Source organism: Lissotriton helveticus, chromosome 7 (assembly GCF_964261635.1).
Source record: "Lissotriton helveticus chromosome 7, aLisHel1.1, whole genome shotgun sequence".
In the NCBI taxonomy this organism is placed as follows: Eukaryota; Metazoa; Chordata; class Amphibia; order Caudata; family Salamandridae; genus Lissotriton; species Lissotriton helveticus.
The window spans coordinates 1,116,292,333-1,116,314,893 of NC_136068.1; the positions used below are offsets into that span (position 1 = coordinate 1,116,292,333).

Below are 22,561 nucleotides of genomic sequence, written 5' to 3' on the forward strand. Positions count from 1 at the left end.
ATGGTGGGCAAAAAAACGATGGGTTGGAATGCTACCCCAAGTGATTTCCAGTGGTTAGACAGTCTACAAGCATTCCCCATCATTTTGTGTGTGTTTGATATAACGCCCTAAGTGGCCATGGGTATACCCAAACATGGTTCTATTGCCCACCGTGCTACTGGACCCAACCTGCACCCAACTAACAAGCCAAAATCAGGGCAAAACTGGTCTTGGGTTGCTTGTGTTCTGGTTTGAAGAGTAACTGGCTTGGCAGTTCAGGCTAGACTGTTCCAAATAGATCAGGACTAAAATGATTTGCACATGGCTGGGTCGAATCCGAGGTGGCAATGTTGGGAAAAAGAATGATGGTTTGAAATTCAACCCGAGCAATGGCCAGTGGTTAGAAAAATTGCAAGCATTCCTCCATCCCCTTTTGTGTGTTAAATGTAACATCCTATGTGGGCAAGGGTATGCCCAGACGGGGGCGCCTTGCTCACTGTGCCACCGGGAGCAAGCTACACCTGCCTGAGAAGCCCCAATCAGGGTGAGACTGGTTTTGGGCTGCTTGTGCTCAGTTCTAGGAGAAGACCCATCTTGGCAGTTTTGAGCTTGACGATTCCTATCACAACAGTACCAAGGCTGATTTTCATATCACTGGGTCTAATCCTAGATGACATGGTAGGTAAAAAACGAGGGTTGGAATGTTGCCCTGAGTGATTACCAGGGGTTAAACAAATTGCAAGCTTTTCCCTCATCACCTTTTGCATGTTTTATGTAAAGCCCCAAGCGGAAAAGGGTATGCTCAGACATGGGTCCCTTACTCACTGTACCACTAGAACCAAGCTACCTCGTCTGACAACCCTCAATGAGGGTGAAACTGGTCTTCGGTTGCTTGTGTTTCAGTTCGGAGAGGACCTGGCTTCGCAGTTTGAGGTGGACAGTTCCAATTGGAGCAGGACCAAGGCTGATTTGCATATGGCTGGGTCTAATGTGAGGTGATATATTGGGCAAAAGAACGATCGGTTACCATGCTACCCCGAGTAATTCCATTTCCCCCATCTCCTTTTGTGTGTTTCATGTTCATCTTTAAACATGAGACTATGGCAGCAGCCATCTTGTTTAGCAATACCAAAATGCCTGGGGAGTGTCTATTGGCAATACAAATGCTGCCACGTGAAAAGTGCTTTGAGAACATAGGCAATGTAGGAAGATAACACAGTTTATACCAGAAATACTTCAAACTGAGACATTTGTCTTTTTTCTCTCATAGTGCTGCAGAGTATGAGATGTAGTAATATGGTGCACTAAGGGATACAGACTTCCAGGTTGTGCACCTGCATCCACTTTTACAGATGCATTTGATTTGATCATGCTGACCACTGAACCTTACTAGAGATATGGCACCAGTTCAATTAAGAGATATCAAAATTGTGTTTTGGGTTAATGGAAGATCAGGTCATAGGAGAGCGGTAAAACTATGCCATGGAGATAGGACACGATGATGTCTTAGGAGAGAGGTCAAAGTTTGTCTCAGCAAAGAGTCCTAGGGGAGAGCAGAACATGATGTCAAGGGAAAAATTACATCATATGGTAGAGGCGATCATGATGTCATAGGGAGAGAGAGAAACGTTGCCATAAGGGAGAGGTGAACATGATGTCATAGTGGAGAGGCGAAAAAGATTTCAGGTGAGAGAGACGTACAAAATATTTTATGGAAGAACAGAACATGATATGAAGTGAGAGAGGAATATAATGTCATGGTGAGAGCTGAAAATGATATCTTAGTGGGAGGGAAAATCATGCTATATGATGAAAAGAAGACAAATTATGTCATGTATGTGAGTAATGTTTGTGTAATTTAGGAGCACTCACATTAGTGCCATGTAGGAAAGGCAAAATGAAGACATTTAGGAAAAGCAGAAAACATGTTTTGTGGAGTAATACAAAATATGACACCTGGGAGAGACAAACATCATAGCAAGTAGCATAAGTAAAATGCATTCTTTTAGCAGATGCCAGGTTATAGCGCTTGGAAGAGGGAAACATGATGGCAACAATGCCATGTAAGCCTGTCAGCGATCTCTCAGTGCTGGACACTACCTGGTGCCTTCAGGCACGCTTTCCTTTTGAAGGTTAGTTAGTTCTTGCATTGTTGGTAATGTCATAACTGGTGCATCTTGCCAGCAGCCCTTGGTGGTTCTGTCTTTGTAACCCCTCCTGTCTCCCTGTCACAGTGCCCATTTTTGGTGGGCATGCATCAGAGATTGTAATGTAACCCATATATCAGTAATGGGTATATGTATTCATCTGGGATGGATTGGTAAGTAGAAGTAACATCATATATTCACAAAATACATTAAACAATGCCTCTCCCACATGTGGAGGTGTTTGTGTTTACTGCGTGCGAATAGTGAAGCAATACCTTGCAATTATACATGTACACCCCTCACCACCTTTGATTCACTATATTATATTGTTTTGAATTATATGTGTCCCATATCATGGACCCTATCCCACAGCCACTTCTTTGCGAGCACAAAATACATTTACAGTACTGACTCTTACAACAGGGAGGTAACAGCAAGATCAAGATTAAAGAAAACAATCTAGTGGTTACTGCCCAAAAAGGGTCTATACACTGAAAGGCCAGCCTTCAAATCAGGTATAGTTCCTTACTGCGAATTCCAAAATAATCCAACATGTTCCACAAGTTCCAGCACGTTCCTAGTTCTTCATTGGGGTCGACTGCCATCAGATGAGAAGGATTGATATTTATGGGAAACATCAATCACAACGCAGATTTTACCACGCAATACCATTACATCGTATGCTTTACAATGCATGCGTTGTAACTACGCGTAGCCATTACTACGCATACCATTACCATTAATGGCTATCCACGTCATTGTGAGGAAACTGAGGCTGTTTCCTCACAATGCAGGTGCACCGCCCCTCAGACGACGCTGGAAGCTGGAGAGAGGATCCACGAGGAGAGTGAGGTAAGCGGGATTGCGCTTGGGGTGGGGGTTACTTTGTTGTAGTGTTGTAATGTTTGTGTAGTGTAGTGTTTTAGGGTAGTGTTGTGTTTTTGTAGTGTAGTGTTTTAGGGTTTAGGGTAGTGTTGTAGTGTTTGTGTAGTGTAGTGTTTTAGGGTTTAGTGTAGTGTTGTAGTGTTTGTGTAGTGTAGTGTTTTAGGGTTTAGTGTAGTGTTGTAGTGTTTGTGTAGTGTAGTATTTTAGGGTAGTGTCGGGGTTCGTGCAGAGTAGTGTAGTGTTATTGTAGGGAGAGGACTGGGGTCGGAGGAGGGTTGTGCAGGGGTACTATATTAGTGTTTAGGGTATGGTAGGGTAGAGTCACTTACCTTGCAAACTTTTACCATGAGTATAGCTTTACCACGCATGCCTTTGCGCTGTAATGGCATGCGTGGTAAAAGCATAGTCGTGGTAACATTTTGCTATGTAATGCATGTCGTCATTGACATCGTGTAGTAATACCAGTGTTGAAATGGCAGGTGTGGTATTGGTATGCGATGTAATGACATACATCCCAGACGACATAGGACAAGCTCAAGTCTATGAGCCTGGTGAGTACATCATGCTGAGGATTCCCTTGCATGAAATCAGTGGTTTCATGAGTGTCCAGTCTGAAGAAATTGTAGAAGGGAAAGGGCCCTATAAGTCTAGATAGCTATCAAATAAATATTAAAAGCAATGGAGATTAAAGCAAAGCATCCCATCCCATTACCTCCCCGAATGTTAGTTTTTAGGAAGGCTTTATACACCTTAGAATACTTTTCCAGATCAACAATGGCCGCCATTTTGTCAGGGACATGTAGAATCTGTTGATCCCTTTCCACATGGGTTTACATTTAGGGTCTTGGCCCAGAAGCCCTCAGTAAGGGACCTGTCTTGGGCCAGATTGTATTGCACCTTCCCAATACCAGACACACAGGTAGGTCCCAGAAGAGGTCCCTGATGGTCAGATGCTGGTCTGGAGATCCCCATTCAGCAAGGTCCTCTGGGTCTCCGTGGTCTCATTCAGCCGAGACTTGTCCTGTTTGCTGTCGCTGCGATCCCCGTCATCCATCCCACTGACCCTGGAGAGGCAGAGGACGTTCTTGAAGCTCTTCTTGAAGTTGTCCGACAAGAAGGCATAAAGGATAGGATTGGCACAGCTGTTGGCATAGGTTAGAATCACAACAAAGTCCCACATGCCTTTCAGGGCGGGCGTAGGCTCAATCATCACTGAGACAGAGGACACGTTGAAAATGTAGAAGGGAAGCCAGCAGAAGATGAACACGGCCACCACAATGGAGACCATCCTGGTCACTTTCCTCTCTGATTTTTTCCTCTTCGACGACCCCACTCTTATTCCAGAAGACTTGACCTTTATGATGATGAAAAGGTAGCAGAGGCAAATAATGCTGAGGGGCACCAGAAAGCCCAGGATAAAGGTGTAGATGATGAAGCCTGTGTACCAAGCCATTGACTCACCTGGCCAGATTATCGTGCAGCTGCTGCTCCCGTGGTGTTTTTGAATACCAGCATAAATCATGATGGGCATGATGACCAGGAGGGAAATCCCCCACACTGCAAAGTTCACCATTTTGGCAGTCCTGGGTCGCCGCCATTTAGCAGACTTAATAGGGTGGACAACAGCCATGTATCTGTCCATGCTCATGACTGTCAAGCAGAAGATACTGGTAAACTGGTTTATGCCGTCCACAGTCATCACAACCCGGCAGATGGCCTTGCCAAAGGGCCAATGGACCAGAGCCACTTGCATGGCCAGGAAGGGCAGGCCCAGCATGAAGAGTTCGTCGGCAATGGCCAAATTGAGGATGTAGATGTTAGTGATTGTCTTCATTTTGGCATACCTCAGGATAACATAGATGACCAGGGTATTGCCACAGAGGCCGATAATGCACACCACAAAGTAGATGAAGGTCAGTATAGCATTGCTGGTACGGTCAAAGTGATTCTTTGTGTTGTTCCGGGAAGCGTTAATGGGCAGCACCTCTGCAGAAAAATTGTCATATGGTGCTGGTGATGCCAGCCAGAATTCCGTGCCATTTGCCAGGTCCGAGTAGTCTAGCGCCATGGTGCCACCTATCTTGGCAACGTTGGAGATTAGGAGAAGCAAGTGGACAGGTCCATTGGTCGATGCACTTTTTGAAGCATGGAATCTGAAAAAGGAAATCAAAGGCAGGATAGAAAAAAATGTTTTAGTTTATTTTGCCAATACACTGAGGAGACACTTTAAAGAACAAGCATGAGTTTAAAATAGGAAATATATGTGCTGAAAAAATGGTTGAACATATCCTTTCCTTTATGAGCGGTTCTTTGACCTGGTCACACCAACAAATATAAATTGCTCGGCTTTTCTATTGTGTGACAATCATGCACCACTGAGAATGACAACTGTCTGCCCTTTTACAAGGAGCACATCTGCACAAAATGGCTCCCTTCATTGGCAGGGGTAATATCGCAATGTGTGCTTTTTGAGACCAAAACATTTTTTGCTTTTAGAATTTTTTTCCCTATTGGGGATGGCATGACTGCTTTCAAACAATAAAGCTTTTCTGGATCCATGACAAAGCAAGTCACGCATTGACAGCCCTAGAGGGCGGACATCTAACGTCAGACGTATTGGTTTTGTCAGTGTTCGTTGTACATAGGTTTCATGTTTCTTAGCAGTCTTGATATTTCAGACATCTGCTGAGCACGGTCTTGTGGGGCAGACAGCTCTTGAATCTGGCTGAAATACGACTGAATCACATCACCTTAGCAGTTTTGGGCTCAAAGGGTACATCACATGGGTTACTTAAAAGAGACATGTCATGGGGGACATGGACAGTATGGCGAGCTTGGGTACAAGAGTGTAAAGACCAAGAGGTCCCCTGCTAATAGAATGAGCGTTCCTTAAGGCAGGGATCAATGAATAAGTGCAAAGACTTAAGGCAACTAACCACTTATTAATCAACACAACAATTGCAATATAAACTGAAAGAACCAAAGATACTTTTTTCAAAATTACAAAACATAATTTCATTGTTTGGGTACAAGGACAGGCTGCGAGAGGATATCAGGGAGCAGGAGAAGCAATGGGCATTACTTGTGGCACATGGGCTGAGTGCAGAGCATGGGCACTTAGCAAGACAGTGCGAGTAGCTAGTAACTGGCGGGGCACTCTGAGGTGTGTGGCAAGCTTGTGAAACATGGAGCTTTTGGAGCTGGTGGTATATAAAGAGACGACATATAGGTTTTGGAGGCTAAGTCACATAGAGGGGATACACCGGGAGGCAGTGGTTAATTTGTAACACAAAAAGTACGTGTCAGGGCCCTTTTCAGGATGCCACTGCAGTATGCACCACTCTTTGCCCCAGTCGACAATGACAGAACCAATACAAGTACTAACCATCGCACTACTAGAAGTGTGACAATTCAAACTATCCCAGGCCACCCAAAGCTATAATAATGGTGTACGCGACAGATGTTAACCATTTTAAATTTGTATTGACTTATTAATTACTGTTGTTGTGCTGATCTCAAAATGTGACAGACAGCGCCACCATGTGGTGGACTGTCACTAGAGCCAGTGCTGAAAATTATGTACTGGTGCCGAGAATCGGAAACCACCAGCTCAATTTAAGCAGTGTGTTGAGATTGGGGCTAATGGACACTGTGAGGAACTTGGACACTCAAACAGACTGTGTGAGGAATCCGGGCACAGAGATATGGAGGGTGATAAGACTGGGGCACACGGACAGTTTGAAGAGCCTGGGCACATGAACAGACAGGCAGGCGTGCAACACCCATTGGGCACACGGGGTTTCACCCCCGCCCCTCCCCCGTCGTGTGTGTCAGCCCGGGCGGAGACAGCTTCGAGGGCTGGCGAGCATCTAATTGCAGCCGCACCCGAGTACCTAACAGGTCTTTAAAAGACCATTTACTTGTAAATGAGGCTTTTGTTGTGTGTTCACTACTTCTTACAGCCACTCTGTCTATGGTTGGAAGAATTAGCCCCCCCCTGAAATATTTTTCAGCACCCCCCGAAATTTGGCTCTAGTTGCCCGCCTGCAGACAGGGTGGGGAGTCCGGGAACAGAGGGGGACAAAGACAGTATATTGGGAACCAACGGGTCACTGGTAGGGCACATGTTCGGGCCAAGTGAGGAGCTTGGGGAACAGTGACATGCAGGGCGAGGCGCTCGGGCACCTCTCCAAGCAGTAAGAAGTGGGTGACTTGGCTAGAGTCGAATGATCTTCCCACACATGGACAGGGAATCTATTGGCCTCGGGTATGTGGGCCGTGAACACAGGGCACATGTGGAGAGGAGCGTGGCACATATAGACAGTGTGTGGAACCTGTGTCCCTTTAGCAGAGCGTGTGAGACTATCGGGGCACAGGGGCAGGCTGCGTGACAAGATTCGGCACGCCAATAGACAGTGACAGGGTGTTGGGGAACAGGAAAAGAAAGGATGAGGAGGTTGAAACACATGGAAAGTCCAGGTCCACCTCTAGGGTGGTGCGATTGGTGCCACCGCACCGGACGTTGACTTGGGTTGGGGTGCCATGTTGGCAAATATATTATAGCTTGAAAACCACCTGCTGCTGCGTTCCTTGCTTCCAGAAATTTTCAGACATCCATAAAAATGTCAAGATAAATGCAGTGATGAATGTTCTTCCTGGAGAAAGACGGAGTTTTGTCTAGTGAAAGTTTGACGACTCATAAGATATCTCAGAGGGTTAATGTGGCTGCTGGTAAGAACGTGTGCCATGCACATCACAAAGTGCATATAATGTTAATAGATCAATGGGTTACTGCTTTTGTCAGAGAGATCTTTTTGTTGTTTGCAGTTTATAAGGTAAAATCCTAATATAGATAAATGAGGTATTAACTGTCATCAAAGAGGTGCATGCTAAGTGCAAGGTGTATATTAAACCTACATGTTTTTATTATTATTATTATTATTATTACTGAGTTTTATAACGCGCCTGGTTACCCTTGGGCATCCCCGCGCTCGTCCAGAAAGATACGCCAGAACAGGAGACAGCAAGAGTTAGGCCGGAAACAAGTGGGTTTTTAAAAGTTTACGGAAGCGCAGGGTGCTCGTTTCCAGACGCAGGTGCAGGGGAGGGAATTCCACAATGTCGCCACATGTATGGAGAATCTCCTACCACCGGTTCTTGCCTTCCTAACCCTCGCGACCTGTAACAGATAAAGATGATCTGAACGAAGGGCACGAGAGGCCTTGTAGGGTTGAACCATATCCCGCAGGATGGGTGGGCCTTTCCCCTGCAAAATTTTTTGCTCCATACAAAGAGCCTTAAATTTCACCCTTTCTCGTATGGGGAGCCAATGAAGCGCCTTCAGCGCAGGACGAGCTGACTGGCGCCTAGGGAGATCTGTCAGGAGCCTGGCTGCCGCGTTTTGCACCTGCTGCAGTTTGTTTAAAGTCGATTCTGGGGCCCCAAGAAACAGCGCATTGCTGAAATCCAACCGCGAGACAATAAGCCCCTGGATAAGTAGTCTCCTGGCGGCCATTGGGAGGAGAGGTAGAATCTTCCGAGCTGCCCGGTCTATCCTTAACCTAATCTTGCAAAAAGGGTTCATTTCGGTACAAATTATTATTATTATTAAAGAGAACCCCTAACAATTAGTGTTATGTTTTAAATTCTGAATGTATGCTTTTCCAGACCAAGGTCTCTGAAACTATACTGCCTACCAGTATGGACGATATGTGACTTGTAATCAATCCTCTGTCCTATGTAACATTTCCTGTACACTAATTTACACTTGTGAATGTCTCTGTTAAATGTGTGTATGATGTAAAGTGCTCTGACAACTCACACTGGTATGAGTGGCACTATAAAACGTAATGAATCTGAGAGACTGGTTATGGAGACTTGAGGGGCAGGGCAGGATTGGGAACCGAAACTGGCCCTGGCAAACACCTCGGCCAGACCCCGGGGGTGGGGGAGGCGCCCGGTTTCAGACGATTTTGTAACTGGGGGCCAATATTGCAGGCCCCCGGTAACAAAAAACGGCCCCCAGGGGCTCAAAAACCAGCCCCCACACTGGCAGCCCACTAGGGAAAAGCCCGATGCCCACTACAGTCCAGTTCGGCCCTGTTGAGGGGCACTGTTAAAAGATGGTAGAGAGGGAATCTGTGACAGCGGTGGTCATTGGGGGGCACGCAAACAAACATTGTCGCACAGGACGCCACCAGTGCTAAAGCCGTCCCTGATGGAAACTGCCTGGAGCTTGGGAGTGCATGCCCAGACGAGACAGGCTGAGAAGGTTGAAACACATGGAAACTGCCTGGAGCTTGGGAAAGCATGCACAGACCGAGACAGGCTGAATAGGTTGATACACATGGAAACTGCCTGGAGCTTGGGAGACAATGCACAGACCGAGACAGGCTGAATAGGTTGTAACACATGGAAACTGCCTAGAGCTTGGGAGTGCATGCACAGACCGAGACAGGCTGAGAAGGCTGAAAAACATGGAAAGTGCCACGATCTTGGTAGTACATGCACAGACGAGACAGGCTGAGAAGGTTGAAAAACATGGACAGTACCAGGAGCTTGGGAGTGCATGCACAGACCGGGACAGGCTGTGCAGTTTGAAATACATGGAAATTGCTGGGAGCTTGGGAGTGCATGCACAGACCGAGACAGGCTGAATAAGTTGAAACACATGGAAACTGCCTGGAGCTTAGGAGTTCATGCACAGACCGAGAAAGGCTGAATAGGTTGTAACACATGGAAACTGCCTGGAGCTTAGGAGTGTATGCAAAGAACGAGACAGGCTGAGTAGGTTGGAACACATGGAAACTGCCTGGAGCTTGGGAGTGCATGCACAGACCGAGACAGGCTGAATAGGTTGAAACACATGGGAACTGCCAGGAGCTTAGCAGTGCATGCACAGACCGAGACAGGCTGAATAGGTTGAAACACATGGAAACTGCCTGGAGCTTGGCAAAGCATGCACAGACCGAGACAGGCTGAATAGGTTGAAACACATGGAAACTGCCTGGAGCTTGGGAGTGCATGCCCAGACCGACACAGGCTGAATAGGTTGAAACACATGGAAACTGCCTGGAGCTTAGGAGTGCATGCACAGTACGAGACAGGCTGAATAGGTTGAAACACATGGAAACTGCCTGGAGCTTGGGAGTGCATGCCCAGACCGAGACAGGCTGAATAGGTTGAAACACATGGAAACTGCCTGGAGCTTGGGAGTGCATGCCCAGACCGAGACAGGCTGAATAGGTCGAAACACATGGAAACTGCCTGGAGCTTAGGAGTGCATGCACAGACTGAGACAGGCTGAATATGTTGAAACACATGGAAACTGCCTGGAGCTTAGGAGTGCATGCACAGACCGAGACAGGCTGATTAGGTTGAAACACATGGAAACTGCCTGGAGCTTGGGAGTGCATGCCCAGACCGAGACAGGCTGAATATGTTGAAACACATGGAAACTGCCTGGAGCTTAGGAGTGCATGCACAGACCGAGACAGGCTGAATAGGTTGAAACACATGGAAACTGCCTGGAGCTTAGGAGTGCATGCACAGTACGAGACAGGCTGAATAGGTTGAAACACATGGAAACTGCCTGGAGCTTGGGAGTGCATGCCCAGACCGAGACAGGCTGAATAGGTTGAAACACATGGAAACTGCCTGGAGCTTAGGAGTGCATGCACAGACTGAGACAGGCTGAATAAGTTGAAACACATGGAAACTGCCTGGAGCTTAGGAGTGCATGCACAGACCGAGACAGGCTGAATAGGTTGAAACACATGGAAACTGCCTGGAGCTTAGGAGTGCATGCACAGACCTAGACAGGCTGAATAGGTTGAAACACATGGAAACTGCCTGGAGCTTGGAAGTGCATGCCCAGACCGAGACAGGCTGAATAGGTTGAAACACATGGAAACTGCCTGGAGCTTAGGAGTGCATGTACAGACCGAGACAGGCTGAATAGGTTGAAACACATGGAAACTCCCTGGAGCTTGGGAGTGCATGCACAGACCGAGACAGGCTGAATAGGTTGAAACACATGGAAACTGCCTGGAGCTTGGGAGTGCATGCCCAGACCGAGACAGGCTGAATAGGTTGAAACACATGGACAGTGCCAGGATTTTGGTAGTACATGCACAGACCGAGACAGGCTGAATAGGTTGAAACACATGGACAGTGCCAGGATTTTGGTAGTACATGCACAGACCGAGACAGGCTGAATAGGTTGAAACACATGGAAACTGCCTGGAGCTTGGGAGTGCATGCACAGACCGAGACAGGCTGAGAAGGTTGAAAAACATGGACAGTGCCAGGATCTTGGGAGTACATGCACAGACGAGACAGGCTGAGAAGGTTGAAAAACATGGAAACTGCCTGGAGCTTTGGAGTGCATGCCCCGACCGAGACAGACTGAGAAGGTTGAAACACACGGCAACTGCCTGGAGGATGGGAGTACATGCATTGGACAGGACAGGCTGAGAAGGTTGGAACACATGGTCGGTGCCAGGAATGTGAGAGTACATGCACAGACTGGGACAGGCTGAGAACGTTGGAACACATGGAAACTGTCAGGAACTTGAGAGTACATGCACAGATCGGACACTGCGATAGGTTTGGAACCAGTGCTTAATTTGAGCCGGTGGTTTCCGGTGCTGGCCACTCGCACTTAATCATCAACACAGGCGCTTACAGCGTAAACTCGAACCAAAGGTGTTGGAGAGCTTTTCATGAGCACCAGTTGAGTACACAGTCATTTTGGTAGGCAGGGGAAGATTGAGTGATTTGCCCAAAATCACAGGATGTTGAGCCTACGCCAATAATCAAACCTGGTTTCTGGGCTCTAACGTCAGCAGCTCTGGACATTACACCACATCCTCTCCTCACTTATAGGGTTTCATGCTTAGCAGTTGGTTCTGTTGTAGGCAGTGCTAATAGGAGCAATGTGCTGGTGCAAGCTGCCTCCTGATTAGATCCTAGCCCTGGCACTTATTTTTTCACAAATTCACCACTGGTTGGAACACATGGAAAGTGCCAGGAGCTTCAGCATGCATGTGCAGAACGAGACTGAGCTGAGGGTTGAAACGCGTGGTCAGGGCCAGGGGCTCTTAAGTGCATGCACAGGCCATGTAAAGATGTCGGGGCATGCAGCCAGACAGGCAGGGAAGGTTAAAGCACATGGACAATGCCAGAAACTTGGAAGTGCATGCACAGACCGAGCCTGGGTGAGAAGGTTGAAACACTTAGAAAGTACAAGTAGTTTGGGAGTGCATGCGGACACAGTCAGTCAAGGAGAAAAAGTTAAAACACATGGACAGTGCCAGGCGTTTTTGGAGTCCATGCACAGACTGGGACAGGGCGAGAGGACTGCAACATGTGGACAGTGCCAAGAGCTTGGAAGTGCATGCCCTGTTCAGGAGAATGTTGGGTCTCAAAGTCAGTCAGGGAGAGAGGGTTAAAACACGTGGACAGTACCAGGAGCCTGGAAGTGCATGCACACAGCTCGGAGCTTGCACCAGTGTGGGGATATAGGGTACACGGGCAGACAGTGCGACGAGATTTCCCTCCCATGAAGGTCCTTCGTGCCCAGACCCCCGCATCACTCGCCTTTCATTTCGCAGTTTGCATTATAAGAAAAATAGGCTTTGTTAGGTTTTACCTCTATATATCATTTAATGAGGAATATGGTGGTGACACTGCTAGTTGGTAAACTAGCATATGATATTATAATGCATAATAGCATAGCATAATATTGCCGAGCATACCATGGCATAATGGAACAGAACATAGTATGGCATTAAACAGAAACACATTCTATAGCTTTGCTTCTGAGAAACCAGTGTTCCAATGTGTTGTGCTGGACAGGTGTCTCATTGCCAATATCTGCCATCGATGGGAGCCCCTGTTAAATGCCAGTGTGAACAGCACGGTCTGGACGTGGCACACTATCACACTCCATAATACACCAGACCGAGTCATTTCTCTCCCTGCCATATCAGAATTTGACAGGCAATTAATTTCTCTTTGAGATACACGTCTACTGAAAACACTTCAGGAGGGCAGCACAATGTAGGATTTGCATACACATTCAAAAGTAAAATGTGCGAGAAAATGATATGCTCTTTAAAACGTGGCATCTTATTTTAAGATGCGCATCATGTCAGAAATTAAGTGTTTGGGAGTTGTTGTGTGGAGGGAGCGAGCATAAAAGAGGAACCCAACAGATGCACTGTAGCAGAGGCAAGAAATTAATAATTCTGAGAGATGAAACGGACAAGTTAAAAGGGACATGTGTTAAATTCGATATTTGCATTAATGACTTTTCTGGCTATCTTTCAACTCAACTAAGAAAATGGTGATGTGTGTGTTGGTGTTATTAATCCAAATCACAATTTGAATGATCATTTCGCATTATAGCAACAAACGCTCATTTAATCGACAGCTGGAGGATGAAATGTCATGTTATGCAACCTATGATCCGTGGGTTACAGACGAACCACTGTACGCACAGAACCCACGGGACTATCTCCGACGCTTGTACATGGTTTTCACCACGGTGACACACGTATGTACGCAATGGGGAGTGCGCCGCTTCTACTTTTGGGGCATGGTTTTCTTCCGCCCTGCTATCCATGTGCTGCAGGAAGCTATGTTGGGCCGTGCGCTGCACTGCTCTCCCGTGTCCTTCCCTCGTCATTGATGCATTCAGAGCGGTGGGGCTTCGAGGACCATCCTCTGCTCATGGTAATTGGCAAAAATACCTGGCAACAAAAATGTCATTCCCCTGCCCGTCTCGAAGACGATTTGAGACCCCATCCTGTATTAATGACGATGTCGAGCGCCCCCTCCCCTGCCCCCACTGCTCTGCTTTATGAGTGTGAGCCACAGCCCACCTTGAAGACGCCCCCTCAATCTCACCTATGAGCCTGACTCGCCACAGCCCACCTTGAAGACGCCCCCTCAATCTCACCCATGAGTCTGACTCGCCACAGCCCACCTTGAAGACACCCCCTCAATCTCACCTATGAGTCTGACTGGCCACAGCCCACCTTGGAGACACCCCCTCATTCTCACCCATGAGTCTGACTCGCCACAGCCCACCTTGAAGACGCCCCCTCATTCTCACCCATGAGTCTGACTCGCCACAGCCCACCTTGAAGACGCCCCCTCATTCTCACCCATGAGTCTGACTTGCCACAGCCCTCCTTGAGGACACCCCATCAATCTCACCCATGAGGCTGACTCGCCACAGTCCACTTTGAAGACACCCCCTCAATCTCACCTATGAGTCTGACTCGCCACAGCCCACCTCGAGGACACCCCCCTCAATCTCAGCCATGAGTCTGACTCTCCACAGCCCACCTTGAGGATGCCCCCTCAATCTCAGCCATGAGTCTGACTCGCCACAGCCCACCTTGAAGACGCCCCCTCATGTTCACCCATGAGCCTGACTCGCCACAGCCCACCTTGAGGACACCCCCTCAATCTCACCTATGAGTCTGAATCGCCACAGCCCACCTTGAGGACACCCCATCAATCTCACCCATGAGTCTAACTCGCCACAGCCCACCATGAGGACACCCCTCAATCTCACCTATGAGTCTGACTCGCCACAGCCCACCTTGAAGACGCCCCCTCAAACTCAGCCATGAGTCTGACTCGCCACAGCCCACCTTGAGGACACTCCATCAATCTCACCCATGAGTCTGACTCGCCACAGCCCACCTTGAAGACGCCCCCTCAATCTCAGCCATGAGTCTGACTCGCCACAGTCCACCTTGAAGACGCCCCCTCAATCTCACTCATGAGTCTGACTCACCACAGCCCACCTTGAAGACGCCCCCTCAATCTCACTTATGAGTCTGACTCGCCACAGCCCACCTTGAAGACACCCCCTCATTCTCACCCATGAGTCTGACTCGCCACAGCCCACCTTGAAGACGCCCCCTCATTCTCACCCATGAGTCTGACTTGCCACAGCCCTCCTTGAGGACACCCCATCAACCTCACCCATGAGGCTGACTCGCCACAGTCCACTTTGAAGACACCCCCTCAATCTCACCTATGAGTCTGACTCGCCACAGCCCACCTTGAGGACACCCCCCTCAATCTGAGCCATGAGTCTGACTCGCCACAGCCCACCTTGAGGATGCCCCCTCAATCTCAGCCATGAGTCTGACTCGCCACAGCCCACCTTGAAGACGCCCCCTCATGTTCACCCATGAGCCTGACTCGCCACAGCCCACCTTGAGGACACCCCCTCAATCTCACCTATGAGTCTGAATCGCCACAGCCCACCTTGAGGACACCCCATAAATCTCACCCATGAGTCTAACTCGCCACAGCCCACCATGAGGACACCCCTCAATCTCACCTATGAGTCTGACTCGCCACAGCCCACCTTAAGAGACGCCCCCTCAAACTCAGCCATGAGTCTGACTCGCCACAGCCCACCTTGAGGACACTCCATCAATCTCACCCATGAGTCTGACTCGCCACAGCCCACCTTGAAGACGCCCCCTCAATCTCAGCCATGAGTCTGACTCGCCACAGTCCACCTTGAAGACGCCCCCTCAATCTCACTCATGAGTCTGACTCACCACAGCCCACCTTGAAGACGCCCCCTCAATCTCACTTATGAGTCTGACTCGCCACAGCCCACCTTGAAGACACCCCCTCAATCTCACCCATGCAGCTGACTTGCCACAGACCACCTTGAAGACGCCCCCTCAATCTCACCCATGAGTCTGACTCGCTACAGCCCACATTGAAGACACCCCCTCAATCTCACTCATGAGTCTGACTCGCCACAGCCCACCTTGAAGACGCCCCCTCAATCTCACCCATGAGTCTGACTCGCCACAGCCCACCTTGAAGACGCCCCCTCAATCTCCCCCATGAGTCTGACTCGCCACAGCCCACCTTGAGGACACCCCATCAATCTCACCCATGAGTCTGACTCGCCACAGCCCACCTTGAGGACACCCCATCAATCTCACCCAAGCAGCTGACTCGCCACAGCCCACCTTGAGGACACCCCATCAATCTCACCCATGCAGCTGACTCGCCACAGTCCACCTTGAAGACGCCCCCTCAATCTCACTCATGAGTCTGACTCGCTACAGCCACCTTGAAGACGCCCCCTCAATCTCACCTATGAGTCTGACTCGCCACAGCCCACCTTGAAGACGCCCCCTCAATCTCACCCATGAGCCTGACTCGCCACTGCCCACCTTGAGGACGCCCCCTCAATCTCACCCATGCAGCTGACTCGCCACAGCCCACCTTGAAGACGCCCCTTCAATCTCACCCATGAGTCTGACTCGCTACAGCCACCTTGAAGACGCCCCCTCAATCTCACCTATGAGTCTGACTCGCCACAGCCCACCTTGAAGATGCCCCCTCAATCTCACCCATGAGCCTGACTCGCTACAGCCCACCTTGAAGACTCCCCCTCAATCTCACCCATGAGTCTGACTCGCCACAGCCCACCTTGAAGACGCCCCTTCAATCTCACCCATGAGTCTGACTCGCTACAGCCCACCTTGAAGACACCCCCTCAATCTCACCTATGAGTCTGACTCGCCACAGCCCACCTTGAAGACACCCCCTCAATCTCACCTATGAGTCTGACTCGCCACAGCTCACCTTGAGGACACCCCATCAATCTCACCCATGAGTCTGACTCGCCACAGCCCACCTTGAAGACACCCCCTCAATCTCACCTATGAGTCTGACTCGCCACAGCCCACCTTGAGGACGCCCCCTCAATCTCAGCCATGAGTCTGACTCGCTACAGCCCACCTTGAAGACACCCCTTCAATCTCACCCATGAGTCTGACTCGCCACAGTCCACCTTGAAGACACCCCCTCAATCTCACCTATGAGTCTGACTCGCCACAGCTCACCTTGAGGACACCCCATCAATCTCACCCATGAGTCTGACTCGCCACAGCCCACCTTGAGGACACCCCCTCAATCTCACCTATGAGTTTGACTCGCCACAGCCCACCTTGAGGACGCTCCCTCAATCTCAGCCATGAGTCTGACTCGCTACAGCCCACCTTCAAGACACCCCATCAATCTCACCCATGAGTCTGACTCGCCACAGCCCACCTTGAGGACGCTCCCTCAATCTCACCTATGAGTCTGACTCGCCACAGCCCACCTTGAAGACACCCCCTCAATCTCACCTATGAGTCTGACTCGCCACAGCTCACCTTGAGGACACCCCATCAATCTCACCCATGAGTCTGACTTGCCACAGCCCACCTTGAGGACACCCCCTCAATCTCACCTATGAGTCTGACTCGCCACAGCCCACCTTGAGGACGCCCCCTCAATCTCAGCCATGAGTCTGACTCGCTACAGCCCACCTTGAAGACACCCCTTCAATCTCACCCATGAGTTTGACTCGCCACAGCCCACCTTGAAGACACCCCCTCAATCTCACCTATGAGTCTGACTCGCCACAGCTCACCTTGAGGACACCCCATCAATCTCACCCATGAGTCTGACTCGCCACAGCCCACCTTGAAGACACCCCCTCAATCTCACCTATGAGTCTGACTCGCCACAGCCCACCTTGAGGACGCCCCCTCAATCTCAGCCATGAGTCTGACTCGCTACAGCCCACCTTGAGGACGCTCCCTCATTCTCACCCATGAGTCTGACTTGCTACAGCCCACCTTCAAGACACCCCATCAATCTCACCCATGAGTCTGACTCGCCACAGCTCACCTTGAGGACACCCCTTCAATCTCACCCATGAGTCTGACTCGCCACAGTCCACCTTGAAGACACCCCCTCAATCTCACCTATGAGTCTGACTCGCCACAGCTCACCTTGAGGACACCCCATCAATCTCACCCATGAGTCTGACTCGCCACAGCCCACCTTGAGGACACCCCCTCAATCTCACCTATGAGTCTGACTCGCCACAGCTCACCTTGAGGACACCCCATCAATCTCACCCATGAGTCTGACTCGCCACAGCCCACCTTGAGGACGCTCCCTCAATCTCACCTATGAGTCTGACTCGCCACAGCCCACCTTGAAGACACCCCCTCAATCTCACCTATGAGTCTGACTCGCCACAGCTCACCTTGAGGACACCCCATCAATCTCACCCATGAGTCTGACTCGCCACAGCCCACCTTGAGGACACCCCCTCAATCTCACCTATGAGTCTGACTCGCCAGGTGGAGAGGTGTGGCTCACTGGTTAGAGGCGGCAGACCCGAGAGCAGAGAATGGGTTGGGACCAGGGTTCGATTCCCGTCGTGGCAGGGTCTCGGACCTAAATGATCAGCGGACTCGATAATTCTCGCCTTGGTGCCTACTCAATCCAGGGACCACACTCGGTAACTCTGGGCATTAAGCTTGCCTCATCTCCACAACGGCCCCCCACAAACGCCAGGGATGCCTGGTTTCACCTTGGAGACTCCCAGGAGGAACTATCTCACAGGGAAAGCCAGGACGGGTTCCCCAGCGGTCTATAGCGCTACGAGGCCTGCGGTGCGGGTAGCAGTGCGCTTTACAAGACACACTTTCATTTCGCCACAGCCCACCTTGAGGACGCTCCCTCAATCTCAGCCATGAGTCTGACTCGCTACAGCCCACCTTGAAGACACCCCATCAATCTCACCCATGAGTCTGACTCGCCACAGCCCACCTTGAGGACGCTCCCTCAATCTCAGCCATGAGTCTGACTCGCTACAGCCCACCTTGAAGACACCCCATCAATCTCACCCATGAGTCTGACTCGCCACAGCCCACCTTGAGGACGCTCCCTCAATCTCAGCCATGAGTCTGACTCGCTACAGCCCACCTTGAAGACACCCCATCAATCTCACCCATGAGTCTGACTCGCCACAGCCCACCTTGAAGACACCCCCTTATGTTCGCCCATGAGCCTGACTCGCCTCTAGCTTCAGTGGAAAGTCCGCTGACCCGTGCCACGTCCGAGCGCCCTGCTCGCTCTTGCGTGGGCTGAGTACCAACCGCTCTGGATACCAGCCTGAGACCCCCAGCGCCGCCTCAGTGAAGAGTGTATGTACTAACTCTAAAGTGAATGTAGCGGGTCAACGCCAGCCCCTTCCATGTGCACCTCAGGTACTAGAGCGAGCTCCGGACAGCGCCGAGACGCAGACAGCGTCCACTCCGCACTCATACAGGTGTTTCTTGAGGTGAGAGCTTATTATCAGCACATAGAGATGCAGGCGGTGACCACCTGTCCTTAAGTATACACGAGCAAGTACGACTGGACCACGATCTGACTCCATTATTGTGGCTCTCGCAGTATGCTTGTGGGGATGCTCAGTGGGTTATGTTCTACTGCAGAGGGATGTTTGCAGGTTTGAACTCTGGTAGGTCGAGGAACCCAGTGCCAGCATAGTGGCCGCTTATAACAGCTACGACACTGGCCAAAAAATGTGACCGGGCGGGTCGAAGATAGATCAGGCATTGCATATTACGAACTGGTGGTGAGATTATATATTACAACATATAACCATATATTACTTATCCGAGCACCCGCTTTCTGATACGGAATTCCACAATTCACCAATTCAGCAAATTCTGCCATCTTGGCGAAAGGATTGCCTCGTTTATCGTATATTTAGAAAGTGATGGCGATTAGAAAACACCAGCCGCCACTATGATTCTTTATAACCATCCACAAAGGCGCTTCGGCATCTCAACGTCGATCCCCGAGTCTGTTCATTTAAACACTTAATAACAATGCGCTTGGAAACGAGGGTTCCCATTCAATGAAGCATTTTGGGGATTAAGTCTAGTAGTTAAGTCTTCAATTAACAACAGGAAACTCGAATTTAATTCCTGCCTTCCTACTTGCCCAAACAGTTGATCTTGAGCTCACCACGCCACCTCCCTGTGCTACTTTGGGCAAATTGGCACCACATCTTGGGGTGAACTCCGCAATTAAGCAACTTATTAAACATGCAATTTACACTGACACGAGATCCTAGCATTATTATTATCACCTATACTCACCCTGAAGTCCTGGTTCCATGGGTGTGAGCTTCTTCGGGCAAAGAGCCCCTCAAGCCGACCAGTGTCCACACAAACGCCGATTGCACCGCTTCTGGCAGAGGCGATGATCACACGAGACAATCTTGTAAGAAGTTTTCACCTGTAGCCGCCGAAGTACTTTTGGGGATTCGTGAGGAAATGACACAGACACAAACCCGTGGTGCGCGAACTTGCCGGCAGTGGAGAATTCTTCCTTGAGCAGAACCAGGCACCGAAATCGAGTGGCCACGAGCCATAGGGCACGAGGGAGGCGGATGGTCTGTGGTGGTAGACGACTGCGATGTGCGCTCAACCAGCCGCCTCTCAGAGCATCTGAGCAAGCAAATGACTGGGGGATCGAGTCTGCGCAGCAAGAGAGCCGATTCCACTCTTCACATTAGATGGCGCACTAGACTAGGAGACTGCGTTTCCAGATGCGCAGATCACACGCCGCGCCTCTGCCTATCGGCTACAGAGCGCGGCTGAGAAGCATGTTGTGAGCACCGCCACCATGCGTGGGTGTGTGTGTGCGGCGCGCGCCTGGGTACTTTATCTTTTCCATACGCACAACATATTTTTAGCGATAAAATGCACATATACACATTATATTTTTAGCGGTAAAATGCACAGTAGGTAAATTGCTTATTTGGTTCTACACTATTTTCATCGAGGTGTACTTGAAACAACGCAAGCCCTAGATTTGTAAGAAAAGTGCTTACGTTTTCACAGTGCTTCACATGGAAATATAGTAGAGCAGGTACTTAGATTTAGAGTATCTGTTTGCTTCTGAGACGTGCAGGTACTCTCCCTTTGAAATTAAAGAAGTACAGGTACTCAGAACCTGACTTTACCTGCCTATTTAAAGTGCTGCATGTTCATAGATAAGTGCTATAAACCGTTTGCCGCTCTGTAGAGCTGGTAAGTTCAGAGAACGAATGAATTGTGCATCACTCAGGCGCGCAATGCCACTGGGCTGGGGCTGCCAGCTTGTCCGGGCCAGGTCAGACACTGCAACGGGTTCTGCCCGCCTCCTAAGCATCTTTGAATATGCAAAGTTTGCTTTCTTCTTTACTCCACTTAAGGTGTCCTTTGCCACTGCCTACATCTATTGTTTTCTCTTTCATGTAGAATTTGGGGAATACACACGTGTGATAGAAGCAGTGGGGAATACATGCTGCTGTGCTCAGTTCTTATCCCATCCACAAATGGAACTCAGGAGTCCTCTGTAATGGATGGATGGATGGATGGGTTTTTATATAGCGCAATATCACCGCCAGGTCTCAAAGCGCTTTGCATTGGGAACCCGTCCTGGTTTTTCCCTGTGAGATAGCCCCTACTGGGTATCCCCAAGGTGAAAGCCAGGCATCCCGCCGCGGGGGGCCGTAGTGGAGATTAAGCAAGCTATTGCCCAGAGTTGCAGAGTGTGAACCTGTGATTCGAGTAGGCACCGAAGCGAGAATTACCGAGTCCGTGGACATTTTGGGCTCAAGACCCTGCCGCGTCGGGAATTGAACCCTGGTCCCAGGTCTGATCTCAGCGTCCGGATCTGCCTCCTCTAACCAGTGAGCCACACTTCTCTGTAACACTCCCAGAGCAACAAAAGTGAGACAGTAAATCCGACCACAGGGCCAACACAGTGGTATGCCTGACGGAATTAGGATTTCAAAGTAGAAGTGTTTTTTTTATTATTATTATTTTTATTGAGAGTTCAAGATAATATAATACAGTACTACAGGGTAAAATGCATAGTGCAAAACTGTTAGAGTATAGGTACTCAAAATATCTTACAATTAACCACTTAGCAATAAACAAACATTAGAAAAAAACATTAAATTGCTAAAAAGATCCTTAAAGAGTGATACCCTGCCTAGGCGAGCAACCCAATACTGCAATGAATTTATCAATGGAGATAGAGAGATCTATGGTGGCTCTGAGATAGTTTTCGATTTCTTCCCATAGATTGCCAATTTTGGGACAATCCCAAACAATGTGTGACCAGGTGCCACCTCCCTCTCTGGCGCAGTAAAAACACCTATCTTCAATTTGTGGATAAATCTTATGCAAAAGGATGGCGTCCTATAGGTTAGCCATTTTGTATCAAATTGCAAACGCTTAAAATTAGCTCCTCTTATTACTGTAGCATTTAATTTGTTGATTCTATTCCAAGTTATTTTTGGAAGCTGTAGCCCTTCTTTTTTCCACCATCTGTCTCAGATTTTTTCATACATGGGGAGAGATTAATTATCGTCAAAGATTTTCACCCATGCACTAACTGACCGTTGTATCTGGGTTTCAAAAGCTTCACTCATGCCTATGCTTGATGTTATACTCCTGGCATCAAGCTTTTCCAAAAAGTTTCTTATAATAATAAATGACCATTTAAGCATGTTTTTAGAGTGTAGAATCCCGATTTCTATCTCTGGCCATGTCTTCCAGGAGTTGCCATTAGCAAAATCCCTAATTTGCCTATATCCATTCTTTTCCCATTTTCTTAAGACGCCAGTTTCTAATAAACTTTTCTCCCCG

At 49.1% G+C, this 22,561-nt stretch overlaps 1 protein-coding gene across 1 annotated transcript; it reads right to left on the minus strand.

The window, feature by feature from the left end:
- Positions 1–3,438: 3,438 nt before the first annotated feature.
- SSTR2 (somatostatin receptor 2) lies at positions 3,439–20,226 on the minus strand. Its single transcript, XM_078654274.1, has 2 exons — positions 20,018–20,226; positions 3,439–5,164 (listed from the first exon to the last, which is right to left on the minus strand). The coding sequence occupies exon 2, from the start codon at positions 5,077–5,079 to the stop codon at positions 3,958–3,960; it is 1,122 nt and encodes a 373-aa protein (XP_078510400.1). The 5' UTR covers positions 5,080–5,164; positions 20,018–20,226; the 3' UTR covers positions 3,439–3,957.
- Positions 20,227–22,561: the final 2,335 nt, after the last annotated feature.

Bases quoted from the DNA above. Each gene is read 5' to 3' on its own strand.
- SSTR2 (XM_078654274.1), bottom strand. From the start codon at position 5,079: ATGGCGCTAGACTACTCGGACCTGGCAAATGGCACGGAATTCTGGCTG.